This window comes from Prunus mume, linkage group LG8 (genome assembly GCF_029339155.1).
Source record: "Prunus mume cultivar Tortuosa linkage group LG8, ASM2933915v1, whole genome shotgun sequence".
Classification (NCBI taxonomy): Eukaryota; Viridiplantae; Streptophyta; class Magnoliopsida; order Rosales; family Rosaceae; genus Prunus; species Prunus mume.
Window position 1 is genome coordinate 1503278 of NC_142705.1, and position 13121 is coordinate 1516398.

The 13121-nt window shown below is 38.9% G+C and overlaps 3 protein-coding genes across 4 annotated transcripts; 2 read left to right on the forward strand and 1 right to left on the reverse strand.

Moving 5' to 3' along the window:
* The first annotated feature begins 104 nt into the window (after positions 1-104).
* LOC103341267 (DNA glycosylase superfamily protein) lies at positions 105-4263 on the forward strand. The gene is made up of 5 exons (XM_008244765.2): positions 105-1564; positions 2477-2534; positions 2639-2722; positions 2878-3019; positions 3696-4263. Exons 1-5 carry the CDS (start codon positions 1081-1083, stop codon positions 4062-4064), a joined length of 1137 nt encoding a protein of 378 aa, XP_008242987.1. The 5' UTR covers positions 105-1080; the 3' UTR covers positions 4065-4263.
* A 693-nt stretch (positions 4264-4956) lies between these two features.
* WRKY32 (WRKY DNA-binding protein 32) lies at positions 4957-9118 on the reverse strand. Of its 2 annotated transcripts, none has more exons than XM_089042471.1 (5): positions 8738-9118; positions 8552-8601; positions 6752-7548; positions 6478-6636; positions 4957-5587 (listed from the first exon to the last, which is right to left on the reverse strand). In XM_089042471.1, the coding sequence occupies exons 1-5, from the start codon at positions 8973-8975 to the stop codon at positions 5242-5244; spliced, it is 1590 nt and encodes a 529-aa protein (XP_088898597.1). In that variant the 5' UTR covers positions 8976-9118; the 3' UTR covers positions 4957-5241. The 2 variants fall into 2 exon arrangements, with proteins under 2 accessions (XP_088898597.1, XP_008242986.2); XM_008244764.3 differs by having other exon boundaries at positions 4957-5599.
* A 988-nt stretch (positions 9119-10106) lies between these two features.
* PUP5 (purine permease 5) lies at positions 10107-12858 on the forward strand. The gene is made up of 2 exons (XM_008244761.2): positions 10107-10533; positions 11597-12858. Exons 1-2 carry the CDS (start codon positions 10512-10514, stop codon positions 12664-12666), a joined length of 1092 nt encoding a protein of 363 aa, XP_008242983.2. The 5' UTR covers positions 10107-10511; the 3' UTR covers positions 12667-12858.
* The last annotated feature ends 263 nt before the right edge of the window (positions 12859-13121 follow it).

Sequence of the window (13121 nt, forward strand, 5' to 3'; positions counted from 1 at the left end):
AATGTTCCACTTTGGTGTGCAGCGCAATCAAAAATAACCGGGCCACAGCCGGTAAAAATGTAACTTCACACCGGCTCTTTAGGTCACCCCACGATAAATAAAACAGGACAACCTTTCACTCTCTCTCTGTGTCTTCTGCTCATTCTGTCTCCCTCTGTCCAAATTCAGGGAGAGAAATTTCAATTCCTTAAGATCGAAACCATTTTCTCTTCAATTCCCACAAAACCCGCTTTCCCGCATTTTCTCGGAAACTTTCCTTCGGGTCATTTTTCTCGGAAAAAGTATGGGAATTGCAAAGAGTTCATTTCCTTTGTGTCAGCTTTACTCTTTCCATGTGCTGTAGTGAGCGAACGACACAGTTCGTTTGAAAAACCTCTGCTTTTCTCTCTTTTAGATATTTTCAGTCGCTCTGTTTTCCACAAAAGTGCAGAATGGGAATCTCTGGGTTTCGAGGCTCTTTGAAAGCTCATTTATCTTTTTTGGGGAATTAATCGAGCTGTGTATATAAAGCCCTAGTTTTTTGGTACCTAAAGGTTAAGCTATTTTTCTTTCACTTATTTTCTGTGGAATTCTGAGTGGGTCTTGACTTTCTTAGGGGTTTTGGGCAAGTTGGAGTCTGGGCATTGGAAAAATGGGGGTTTTAGTGGTTTCTGCAAAGTGGTGTTTCGAAGGGGTCGAGTATTGGCTTGGTGAATTTTGAATGTGAATGGACCCAAGGGTTGGTCGAAGTATAACTTTGAGGGGCTCGTGTGTTTGAAAAGTTGAGATCTGTTTTGGGAACTTGAAGAGCAAGGTCAATGAATGTGCATAGTGGAAGTGTAAAATCCATATGCTTTTGGGTCTCTGGGGGTCTTTCTGGTTGTTTGAGCTTTTGAAAGTAAAAGAAGAATCTGGGTTTTAGTGAATTTTCAAGATGGGTTTTTGATGATTTGAGGGTTTGTTGGATCATATTAGCTGCTCGGGCAAACCCATATTCTGGTTGAATTCGAAGTGTGTATTTTATTTTTCTTTTGATTCTGAGTGGGGAAAAAGGCTGAGATCCTTGGGAGAATTTGGTGTTCAGCCAAAGGAGTGATACTAATGTCAGGAGCTCCGAGAGTAAGGTCTATCAATGTGGCTGATTCAGAGTCAAGGCCAGTGCTTGGACCTGCTGGGAACAAGGCAGGGACGTTCAGCGCTCGAAAACCAGTTTCAAAGCCACTGAGAAAGGCTGAGAAATTAGCTGAGAAGGTTGCCTCAGCTGAAGAGAAGAAAACTCGTCAATCTTCAATGCTAACTACCTCTCCTCAGCTGCATTCTCCCAGTGTTCCGTCAGTGCTTCGTCGGCACGAGCAGTTATTGCACTCAAATTTTTCACTAAATGCTTCATGTTCATCGGATGCCTCTACGGATTCGTTTCATAGTAGAGCATCTACTGGTAGGCTGACTAGGTCGAATAGTGCAGGCAGTAGGAGGAAGCAGTATGTTTCGAAGCCAAGAAGTGTTGTTTCTGATGGTGGATTGGACTCTCCTCCTGATGGTTCGCAGTCGAAGAAGAGGTGTGCTTGGGTGACGCCTAATACTGGTTCGTTCTTATTTCATTGATCCTGGTGAAAATATTTGCTTCTGGAGCGATTGGTTATTTCTTTCTAGTTAGTAATGTGCCTTTCGTATAATTATTCTCATGATATATTCTTAGCCGGTAATAAGTACCATAAAGATTTGTAGAATATATGCCCCTCCCGGTATTGTTATACGATTATCTTGTGACACGTTTCAGACTAGCAGTAGACTGGCATGATTTAATTCACAAATCACCGGAGTTTAGGCAAATTAATTTTTTCACCGCATGCCCCTCGTAATCTATATTATACTTGACAATGAAGACATAAGTTAACGACAGTTCAAAATCAAAATGACCAGCATTGCAGTTCATATTTCCCCAACAAAATCAAAGAATTCTGTACCTTTGAGTGAAGAGCTTCAAGTTAAGGGAGGATAAGGTTCTCATTAGGGTTTAACAGGCAATTGCTGATGGAACTAGTCATGTTTAAGGCTTAATTGGATTAAAACTTACTCTCCTCAAAGCTGTTGTATAAGTTAACAAATGTGTATAAATGCACTGTTCTTCTGATGTCCAAGCAGGAAATTCTACACTCGGCCCTTCGCCATTATATTGATTTTGTCTCATTGTCAATTTGTTATGAATAATTTATTGCACACTTGTTTGGGTCATGGATGATAGAAAACAGATATATAACTCCAGAAGGCAACAATTTGAAAGATTTTCATTTCCATTTAGGGAGAGGGTGGAGGGGTTTCTTTCTTTTGATGGGTGCTAGCCTTATAACCATGCAAAGTCTTGTGGAAGTAGAACTACATGTATTATAGCCAGAGAAACATCTTGGATAGTTGAACCAAATATAATTTTCTACATGGCTTGATATTCTTCTTTCATAGATTTATATTCTGATCGAGATTGATATGTTGTAAGCAGATCCATGCTATGCTGCTTTTCATGATGAAGAATGGGGGCTTCCAGTACACGATGACAAGTATGTCATAGCAACACTATCTGCATCTATGTTGATTGAAATGAAGATTACTTTATAAAACTCTACTTCACAGTCATTTTCCTGATCTGCTTGACCACATACAGGAAACTGTTTGAGCTTCTTGTCTTATCTGGTGCTTTGGCTGAACTTTCATGGCCTGCCATTCTAAGCAAAAAGCACATCTTTAGGTACTGTTTCTGTGCAGGTTCTCTTTTTTAAATAGTAACCGACTTACCCTAAATTATGTTCTGTATAAAGAGGTTGGGGCCTTTTAGTGATGGCCCCTTCCCTGTTGCATGGCCTTTCCACTCTATGTGATTAATTGACAAGCTTCTTTTTGCAGGGAAGTGTTTGCAGACTTTGATCCTGTTGCCGTCTCAAAGTTGAATGAGAAGAAGCTAATAGCACCCGGAAGCACTGCAAGTTCCCTATTGTCTGAACTAAAGTTGCGTGCTATCATTGAGAATGCACGTCAAATGACCAAGGTAAATGCTCATTTCCTCCTCCAGTTGTATGAGATTGACTAGCAGAAGAAGCACACATGTGCAGACTTAGTAAATTACTACTAGCTCATATATGGGAAGTACTAAGAAACCGTATGCATGTAAGCATCCAGTATAATGTACTTTTTCAATGATACCTAATTTTAGCCAAAACTAACGTGGCACGTTGTTAGTATAATTGTACTAGTGGAATTATTTTATGCATCACTTTCTACAAACAAAATAGCCTCATTCACTCAATTTTACACAAATAAACTGGGGACCACATGTTTTCTCTTGTTTGTGCAAGCAATTAAATGGCATATAATGGGTGCTTAGTGATCATTTGATCAGGTAGGTTAGGTGAAAAAAGTAGTTGAATGGTGGTCCTCACCTCTCTGTAATTTGTATCACACATATAGGGCAAATTGTAATTCTATCATCCATACAGCAGCCTGACCTTCTATCTTACCTCAAGAATTGCTCATGCAACCTAATTATTCCTTTCTTCAACATGCCAGCTTGCTTCATTACTTAATCCTGAATCACGTATTTGACTTGATAAGCTCCAACCATTAACCACCATCCAATAACCCTTTTACTGTATCCATGATTGCACATTTTTTAATTGCTATGATTATCGTTGCCACTAACTTTTTGCAGGTTTTGCTGATGCCAGGTCATAGAAGAGTTTGGATCATTTGACAAGTATATTTGGAGCTTTGTGAATAACAAGCCTATAGTTAGCAGATTCCGGTATCCTCGGCAGGTTCCGGCAAAAACTCCAAAAGCAGATGTGATAAGCAAAGACCTCGTGAGAAGGGGATTTCGAAGTGTGGGGCCAACTGTTATTTATTCTTTCATGCAGGTCGCTGGAATTACAAATGACCATCTCGTTAGTTGCTTCAGATTTCAGGAGTGCCTAAACGCAGCGGAAGGGAAGGAAGATTATGGAATCAAGGATGAGGCTGAAAAGAAAACAGAAAATGGGATAGAATCGGACTTATCTGTTGCCATGGATGAATTGAGTTTCTCCTCAGACTTATAAAGAAAATGCCTTGGTCAGCCGGTTTCAATCATCAGTTTGCCACATTGACTGATTCAGAGCTACTCTTGTATTGGGTAGTAGTGAAGAGGGTTTTGTGTGTAATTAATGAATTCTGAAGCATTATGGATTCTCGCTCTGTAGATTACTGAAGTGGATTAAAATGAAAACTGGTGATTGTGCCGTTGGTGCGGCTTCTCTAGTCTTGAGAGCTTTCAAAAACTAATATACAATTTTTTGTACAGTTAAGAGATTAGTAATTAGAATCTCTTTAGAACCAGATTTGCGCATTAAAAAGAAGAAAAAGAAGAGAAGAAAATACACTGCAAAGCTTCTCTATCTGATTCATTCTAGGTTTAGCTTTTGCCTGACAATTGTGGGGTGGGGCTGGTTGATATCCCAGATGGTATACCTTAAGCAATGTGCTGGACTGGACAGCTGCAAGTTGCAACTCTACATCTGATGAGTCATTTTGGTGACAAATTGACAATGAAGGATGTGTAGCACAATATCTCCTTGTCTTTGTCCCCATATGACCGGCGACGGGGAACTGCTAATTGATTGATGGACATGTTTGCACTCTTGCCTCAACAAGTTCACCTAAAAATGTGGGCCACCGCTCTTTCAAGTGTGAATTTAATTGCTGACTACTGTCTAGGAAACCCTTCTGCCTTCTGCCTTCTGCCTCAAACATTTTATTTTATCCAATCTTACCAAGGTGGGTTCATTGAGACAACGACAGATGGATTGTCTTGGAGACTTGTGTACTGTTAGCAACAGCACAATCCCAACTTTTCCAGAAGAGAAAAACTTCTCTCAAGTTATCTATTCAAGTTTTCTAACCAAAGTAAATTGACCATTTAAATTTTGTTTTATCTACTTGATCTGAAGGAAATAACTGCAAACATCAGGCGGAAAAAAATGCCACCCATTTCTATACTGTTTCACTGCGATTAACCTATTCAACACAAGATATGCAAGGGTGTACAAATACCAAATCTACACAACTGTGAACTATAAGACTACAGCTGAAAGGTGAAAGACACCCACAACAAAATCAAAATAAAAAATCAAACCTGCCAATGTGATAACTTATAAAATTTTATATAGATACACTGCTTGCTTTTCTAAGGCCCGTCGATGATGGTCTTTATCAGTACTTAGGCCAGCTAAGGAACTTTCAGCAAGGCTTGATTTCAAATCCAATGCTCAAAAGAGTTCGAGCTGATTCCATTGCCTTCTCGCCTCCAAGGTCCAAGGCCTCACCAGTCAATTCTCCCCCGGTGTCCACTGACCACTGGGTTGAAGAAATCTGGTTATGGTGTGTATCGGTCTTCTTGATATGCAAATTGTTCATGGAAGCAGGAGCAGCGGCAGCAACAAGAGGAGCACTCGGAGGGCCATGTCGTTTCTTTGGAACAGGCATGTCATGGTCATGTATCCCCTTGTATGTTATAATCACAGCACTTGTGTTATCTATGGCTGTTTCAATGTGCTTCCGGACTGGACACCCAGCAGAAGTGCATCTGTAGTAGTTCCTAAAAAATTTAAATACAATTATCAAAACATAAGGAAAGGAATACATGTAGTAGTTCCTAAGTGGGGTTTCAACAGCTCACATGATAAGCAACGGAGATTTATGCAATAAGCAAACTCCTTTAAGTCTAAAGGCAACTGCATGCATAGCATACCCAACAATTATTCTCTATTATTTGCATCATTTGAAACTGTTGATAACCTTTTAGCTGGCAATTCTGCAGCTCAAGATTACTGTACAGAGAAAAGACACTTTCTGATTTAAAGCTACAAATAGCTTAATATTCATATCCCCAGATACATAATACCAAAGAGTCAAATTACAACCAAAGGGAGAGGTTCATATGTCATGATTAATAATAATAAACAATAACGCTCTCTTAACACTCTGCATAAATTCCATTCACTTTCTATTTCTTGTCAATTGATACTCACAACTGGCAGATATTATATCAAAAGCTTCATTTGATTATAGACGCCACCAGACAAAATACAAAATGAGTAAAAGGCATTCTTTAGTCAATGTCATTTCTGCTCTGCTTGCATCTTGCAAGCGCAAATAAATGAAAATGGAAACAGTTAACATTGCTTAAGAATCAAAAGCAAATTGGAACATTTAAGTTGTTCTTTTGAAAATTCATAACTAAGGCTCTGCATCATTGAAATTTCCAGTTCGTCCAATTGCATCTTTCAAAAATTAAGCGCACTATGAAGTTTTAAAGCAGATAAGTCTAGCACAAAGGCAAGATGAAGTTTATGTAAAGAGAACATATGCCTAACATCTTTAACAACATAAAATACTGAATCTGAACCCCAGATGCTGATTAATTAGGTCAATATATCAAGCTACAAAGAAAAAAGATGAAGGAAATGGGCATACCTGGGATGCGGATTTCCTTTCACCATCTTCTGTCCGTATTTGCGCCATCTGTATCCATCACCTGATATTCCAACATCCCCCGCCGCATGCACAACAAATTTAGGTTTCTTGCCAGGTTTTAGGAGAGAAGTTGAATACTCTAAGTTGCTTTTCTTCACTCTGGTTATCAATAAGCAGAGAGTATATCAAAACCAGGTAAATTTCTACTCCTTTGAACAAATATGTTACAAAATACAGCATGAGAAAAGGAAACAAAATCTACGAGTAAACTTGCCTTCGTTTGGGTTCTGGTTCATCACCATCACCATGCTCCTCCTTGATCTTAACATCACCATTACCATCAGAGTCACTTGGGCTTTGCCGCTTTCTTTCAGGAATTGAAGGTGTTTCTTGAATACGTTCTTTTGAGGATGTGGACACCTCTGAATCATTAACTGTTCTGCAGGGATGTTCTGTAACACTATTCCTTACACACTCAGCAGATAATGCAAGTTTACTTTCCTTTGTGCAGTTACTTTTTCGAGGGGGCTCATGAGTATGTTGGCTTTTGTAAACAATTTCTGTTACATAGCCCGAGTGGTCACAGCATTCAATCTTCTTGGCATAACACTCAGAATATGTGCATCTATAATAACTTCGAGAACCTTGAGGGCTCTTCACTTGCTTCTGACCATATTTTCTCCAGTTGTAACCATCAGAAGCAGAAGTCTTCACAAGAGGAACAGAAGATATAAATTTATGGTCAGAAGAATTTTGCTTGTCCACCTCTGGTGTACATAAAGTATTAACCTTTTCTGGTGGCAGTTTTTGTTCTAGCAGAATTGGGCTGGGAGCAGATGAAATGGATTGCGTAACAGAAGTTGGTGATAGTTCTGACAACGGAGTTGGATAAACAGTCAACTGAAGCGGACTTTGTGTCTGAGTCTGAATGGATTGTGTAACAGACGTTGGTGATAGTTCTGACAATGGAGTTGGATAAACAGCCAACTGAACCGGACTTTGTGTCTGCATCTGAGAATCCTGGTGTGTTACAATTGCCAAAATTTCCTGGTGGCTCACCCCAAGTTGCTCCTGAGAGATAACAAGGAAAATAATTATACAAGTGAAACACAAGGAAGCAGATATTTGACTTATGATAATGAGAGGTATAACATTCTGGAGTTGCATATGATTCAAATTACGTGATACAAGATGCATCCAAGACCCATTCAGATTGGCACGAATGTGCATCTAGAATTTGTCGTAAGGAAGACCCACGCCTCAAGTTAGACTGTAAGAGGTCTAAATGATATTATGTAAGGTCAATTAAGTTGGCCTGTTCCTCACACATATAGACTGAAAGTTTTTATTGTTAAATGTATTGGCCTGTTCCATCAGTCATAAAATCCAATCATTTTGTCTTCTGATATTATCTGATCACAAAGTGGTCAAGTTTTCTAACTTCCAGCCAATCCTCTGAAAAATGATACTTTAACATTCTTTTCATTTTGACATATAATCCACCTCTCCAGAAAGCAAACAGTATGTGAGATAATATCTCTTTATTTTTTATTTTTTCCTTTTTGACAGATAAGTTCAAAAGGAAAGAGGAAAAGACTTTACTTTGGTTATCACTACTCCAAAAGAGCGATACAGGCTAACAATTATTTTGCAACCTGACACTCCTCTTCACTTGTGGCTCTCTCCCTACTTAGTACCTAGAGGGCTTCACAAAAACTGCGAGGCTATAATCACAAGGATTTTGGATTCATGATTTCAACCCTCAAACAAGAACTTTAACAAACATTTTTGCTCGCCCCCATGAAAAGGCACTCATAGATTTCAATTCCAAGGAAAATTCATAAACAAAAAACTGCAAGAATGCAAAACCATTTCCACCAGCACCCTTGCACACATGACTTCTCTCCCAATTCGTGATATATTTATACGTCCCTCCTCACTCCAGCCCAAAAAACAAAAGTCAAGCAAACAGAAATTCTCAAAAGAATCAGTAATTTCACGCAAATAAAAGTGCTCACAATTCACTTAGCCAAAGATCAAAAGTTAAGAAATTGAATATGAATGAGCTTCTAACCTGTAATTGAGCTCCATCAATCGACTGTGACGTGGAGTTAACCTGAAAACCTGTGGGATCAACCACACAAGATCACCCCGTTCACTATAATCCCACCAAGCACTAAAGCAATATAAAATAAAAAAACAAAAAAACATTTTTTTTCTTCCAAAAACTAACACACCGTTTCCGAAGAACAAAGCTTACCTGCACACTGATCGTTCTCTGATAATTCCAGCGTAGAAGGCACCGCTAGGGTTTCTAATTGCGTCTCTCTTGACTCCGGTGCAGAGTTCTGTAACTCGCCCAGATGAATTTCACCGAGTCGCTTTCCTTCTTCGTCCTCGTCTTCATCTTCATCGCCTTCTTCATCTTCTTCTTGTTCTTGTTCGTTTGGCTTTAGCTTTTCTACTTGGAGAGCATCGAAGCTCTCGTGCTCAGCCATGGCCGATTGTCACTCACTCTAAGAGAGTAAAGTTTTTCGCAACTGTTGGTACTGTGACTTTTATAGTGTCCAAAATCGACCCCGGAAATGAGACCGAAACCGAAAAATGTTTTGGATTCTGTGTACCGGTTTGTAGATTAAGGAGAGAGAGAGAGAGAGAGAGAGAGAGAAAGAGACGGTGAGAGATGTTGTGGGGGATATATGTGTCTTTGACTGGCGTTGACTCAGGTGGTTGTTATGACGGTGTAACCGAAGCCGTTAATATCTGCGTTACATCAGATGCGGGGATCATCGTTGTTTTGTTGACTTGACGGTTTCCTTTCGGCCGCCGTTTGGACTCGGACATAGTGACCCATTTTCTGTAATTTGTGTGTTTAAATAAAAATCTTGTATTAATTTAATCAGATGTTATAAGCACCTAAAAAAGTGATATTCTACTCATTCTCTTCCTTTATTTATTGGCTCATCACTTTAGGAGTTCAACCTCGAATTTTGCATTCTATTTTTAACCTCAATTGCTATGACAATATTTTATTTATCAACATTATTTCATATATCATTTACAACCTTATTCTTTTTTATATAACAATTATTTTTTGAAAAACTTGAATTCATGCCAACACTCAAGATTTGAATTCATGTGAAATTTCAAGATTTGGATTCATGATCTCGCAAAAGTAAATTCATGTCTTTAAACCAAATGATTACGGACCGCTTGTCTTGCATATATGCAAAGATGAAAAATAAAATTCGCTTATAATCTTATGAAAAATAAAATAAAAGGTGTAGTTTACTAGCCGAGAATATTAATTGTTGGAAGAAGAGTGTGTGGTTATAGTGGAAAACCCTTTTCGAAAGTCAGAACGCAATTACCACTTTGCCGTTTTTTGTTATGGATTGGAAGGCTCCTAATTAAACTGCTTTCTTTGTGAAAGATTAAAGGGAGATTCTTGCGAGAAAGTTAATCCGACTACCAAGAACAGAAACGCAAACGCTGATGATAGAACTCTGAGCACGTGGCCGTTTGTTGTCCAATCAAGATATAGAGCAGAAGACAAAGTTATTTTTTCAATACCATTTCGATTCCACGAACGACGAGGACGATATATGTACATATTTATGACGAGTTTTATATATTTAAAGGGTTGAAAATTAATGAGGCCGTCTCCGTCATCATCCTCCACACTTGGGAATACAGTCCTGAAGAAATAAATAAATAAACATTCCTTCACACAGAGTCCAGTCCATCCAGATATCCCGAAAAGTAGAGTCACGCAAATCTACCCAATCCAAACCCGTCGGAGTTGAGAAAGAACACGTTCACAACAACTACAACTAATACAAGTAGATCAATGAATTCACAACCTACCTAAACCCAACCCCAACCCCAAACAAAAACTATGTGACTTGTACTTGCATGCTCCGGCTAACGCAAACGCAGCCTTTTCACTTCAATTCGCTTCCGTCTTATCTTCACCTCCAAAATACTCTCTAGCTATTCTCTACCCTATAGGCTCTCGCTGTCATCCTCATTTAATGCAGCCGCTGCTAGAGTCAGGTTAGCCTTTTCTTTACTCAATTTCACTTCTTTTTATTGATTTCTGTTTTTCTTTTTCTTTTCATTTTGATGCTGATTGGTTGGTTGCTTGAGAGAGAATATTCAATCGAAATTCCTGTTTCTGTGTGTTGGGTGGATAATCTGTGTCGCTGTATGGAAAATTGGAATTGAAAAGTATGCACTGTTCACCTTTTCTGTTCGCTTGTCCAACGCATTGTTCTTCAGCAGCAGTACTGAGATTGAGCTGTTTTCTTTTTAACTTTTCACTTTTTCTGTTTACTTGTTATGTTGTTCTTCAAAGTTCAAATCTTTAAGCTTAATGGCTTTTATGGCCTCAGCTGTGTATTGCCCTTCTATTATACATGCAAATAAGCTTAGAAATTGGGTTTATTCGTGTAGATTTTAGTTAGTTTCCTTTGAAGTTTTGTGTAGGGATTGTATTTGGTTTCTTTTACTGTAGAGATGCTGGTTAGCTGTAGTTTGCTTCTGGTTTGGTTCCTACTTCTTTTTTATTTTGCCTCTGTCTTGTTCTTCTTCTTCTCTCCTCTCCTATCCTATGTTCCCCTCCACTCTAATTCTCTTCTTGTTCTACATCAGTATAGTTTCATGGTGGGTTCAATATAGTGTGCATTTACTGCTTATATTTATCACATCAAGTACTCTTCCTCTTCATGGGAAAAAGAAAAAGAAAAATGTGGTCAATTTGAAGCAATGATTTTGCACGGCAGGTATCTAAGTTAGGGTACTAAGATCCAAAAAAAATTAGTTTGGATTACTTTCCCTCCTTTCCCTCAATTATCATCCATTTTAAGCTGAGTTAACCAGAATTCAATGAATTTATCTTGATTGAGTGGTGGATAACTTCAGAAAGTGAAAAAAAATCTAGAATTTTTGGTCGGAGGATGAGAAAATTAACTGTTGGATTCTGTTTAAATGGAGTTAAATGTGTAAGATTTGAATTTTTAGGAAATGAGATAAAAGGAGAGGATGAATAAGATTGGATTGCTATTTTATGGGCTTGTTAATATTGATATTTTCTCATGATCATATATATTCATGTCAGGGGGGAGAATGGAGGAGGAACCATCAAATCTCCCAGTTTCGTTACGGGGCCGGGTTTCTGCCTTTGAGACGAGGGCTAGGGAAGCATACAAAAGAAAGCCAATCTCACATTGGATTCTTCTTGTTCTAAGCAGTGCGGCAATGCTCGTAGCATTCCCTGCATCAAGCCTTCTGTCTCGTGTCTATTATGCCAATGGTGGCACTAGCAAGTGGATCATTTCATGGGTGGCAGTTGCAGGGTGGCCTCTGACTGCTTTGATCTTGGTCCCTACATACTTGGTCTGCAAAACCTCTCCTACTCCCCTCACTTTAAAACTTACTTATTCTTATATTGTGCTTGGTCTCTTAAGTGCTGCTGACAACCTCATGTATGCTTATGCATATGCTTACCTCCCAGCATCTACTGCTTCTCTTCTCGCATCATCATCTCTAGTATTTTCTGCATTGTTTGGATATCTACTTGTGAAGAACAAGCTAAACGCCGCAATAGTAAACGCTGTTGTTGTCATTACTGCTGCTATGACCATCATTGCTTTGGATTCAGATTCAGACAGATATGGAAATGTCACTGATAAGCAATACATTTGGGGTTTTGTATGGGATATTTTAGGGTCTGCTCTCCACGGACTCATATTTGCTCTTTCGGAACTAGTTTTCGTGAAGCTAGTTGGTAGAAGGTCCTTCCATGTTGTGTTGGAGCAGCAAGTGATGGTCTCTTTGTTTGCGTTTGTATTTACCACGATTGGAGTAATTGTGAACAACGATTTTCAGGGAATGAAATACGAGGCCAGAAGTTTCAAGGGTGGTAAATCTTCTTATTACCTTGTTCTCATTTGGAGCACCATCAGTTTCCAGCTGGGGGTATTAGGGAGTGTTGCTGTGCTTTTTTTGTCGTCCACTGTTCTTGCGGGTGTCCTGAATGCAATAAGGGTACCCCTCACAAGCATTGCAGCTGTCATTTTGTTAAAAGACCCAATGAGCGGCTTGAAGATCCTCTCTCTGGTCGTCACATTTTGGGGCTTTGGCTGCTACATCTATGGCAGTTCCTCTCCAAGTAAAGATTCCTCGTGATATTTTCTTGTCTGCTCTCTCTTTGTTTTCAATCTTTTGGGGTTATGTGTTTCGTTTATCATATCTTATTATTATACTGGAGCTCTTCGTTGTCAGACATTTTTCTTCCCCAAGATATCAAGATGTATTATAAGCAAGATATATGTAATATTTGTTCTATTTCAAAGGAAAGAGCTGCAATTCCCAAGTGCACCCGCGTGTGCAAGTGTGTAAACGCTTTTTTTTTCCTTGTCTGGTTTTTTAGGATATAGCAGACAACATCATCGCATACGAACATGGAATCTAGGTTGAACGCACAAAAAGGCCTTTTGAGGGCAAATTACATGCTAGCCAGAAAGACCACAGCTACGCCATCAAACCTAATACCAACAGATTCATAGATTTATTCAAAAACACCCAAAAGTAAAGCCATTAACAAGATTGATGAGTAACATCAATAAGGATCCCAAAACATG

Bases quoted from the DNA above. Each gene is read 5' to 3' on its own strand.
- LOC103341267 (XM_008244765.2), top strand. From the start codon at position 1,081: ATGTCAGGAGCTCCGAGAGTAAGGTCTATCAATGTGGCTGATTCAGAG. The intron at 1,565-2,476 runs GTTCGTTCTTAT...TGTTGTAAGCAG, and splicing joins TTGGGTGACGCCTAATACTG to ATCCATGCTATGCTGCTTTT. The intron at 3,020-3,695 runs GTAAATGCTCAT...TGCTGATGCCAG, and splicing joins ATGCACGTCAAATGACCAAG to GTCATAGAAGAGTTTGGATC.
- WRKY32 (XM_008244764.3), bottom strand. From the start codon at position 8,975: ATGGCTGAGCACGAGAGCTTCGATGCTCTCCAAGTAGAAAAGCTAAAG. The intron at 8,602-8,737 runs GTAAGCTTTGTT...TTGATCCCACAG, and splicing joins AGAGAACGATCAGTGTGCAG to GTTTTCAGGTTAACTCCACG. The intron at 5,600-6,477 runs GTATGCCCATTT...TAAATTTTTTAG, and splicing joins AAAGGAAATCCGCATCCCAG to GAACTACTACAGATGCACTT.
- PUP5 (XM_008244761.2), top strand. From the start codon at position 10,512: ATGCAGCCGCTGCTAGAGTCAG. The intron at 10,534-11,596 runs GTTAGCCTTTTC...TATTCATGTCAG, and splicing joins GCAGCCGCTGCTAGAGTCAG to GGGGGAGAATGGAGGAGGAA.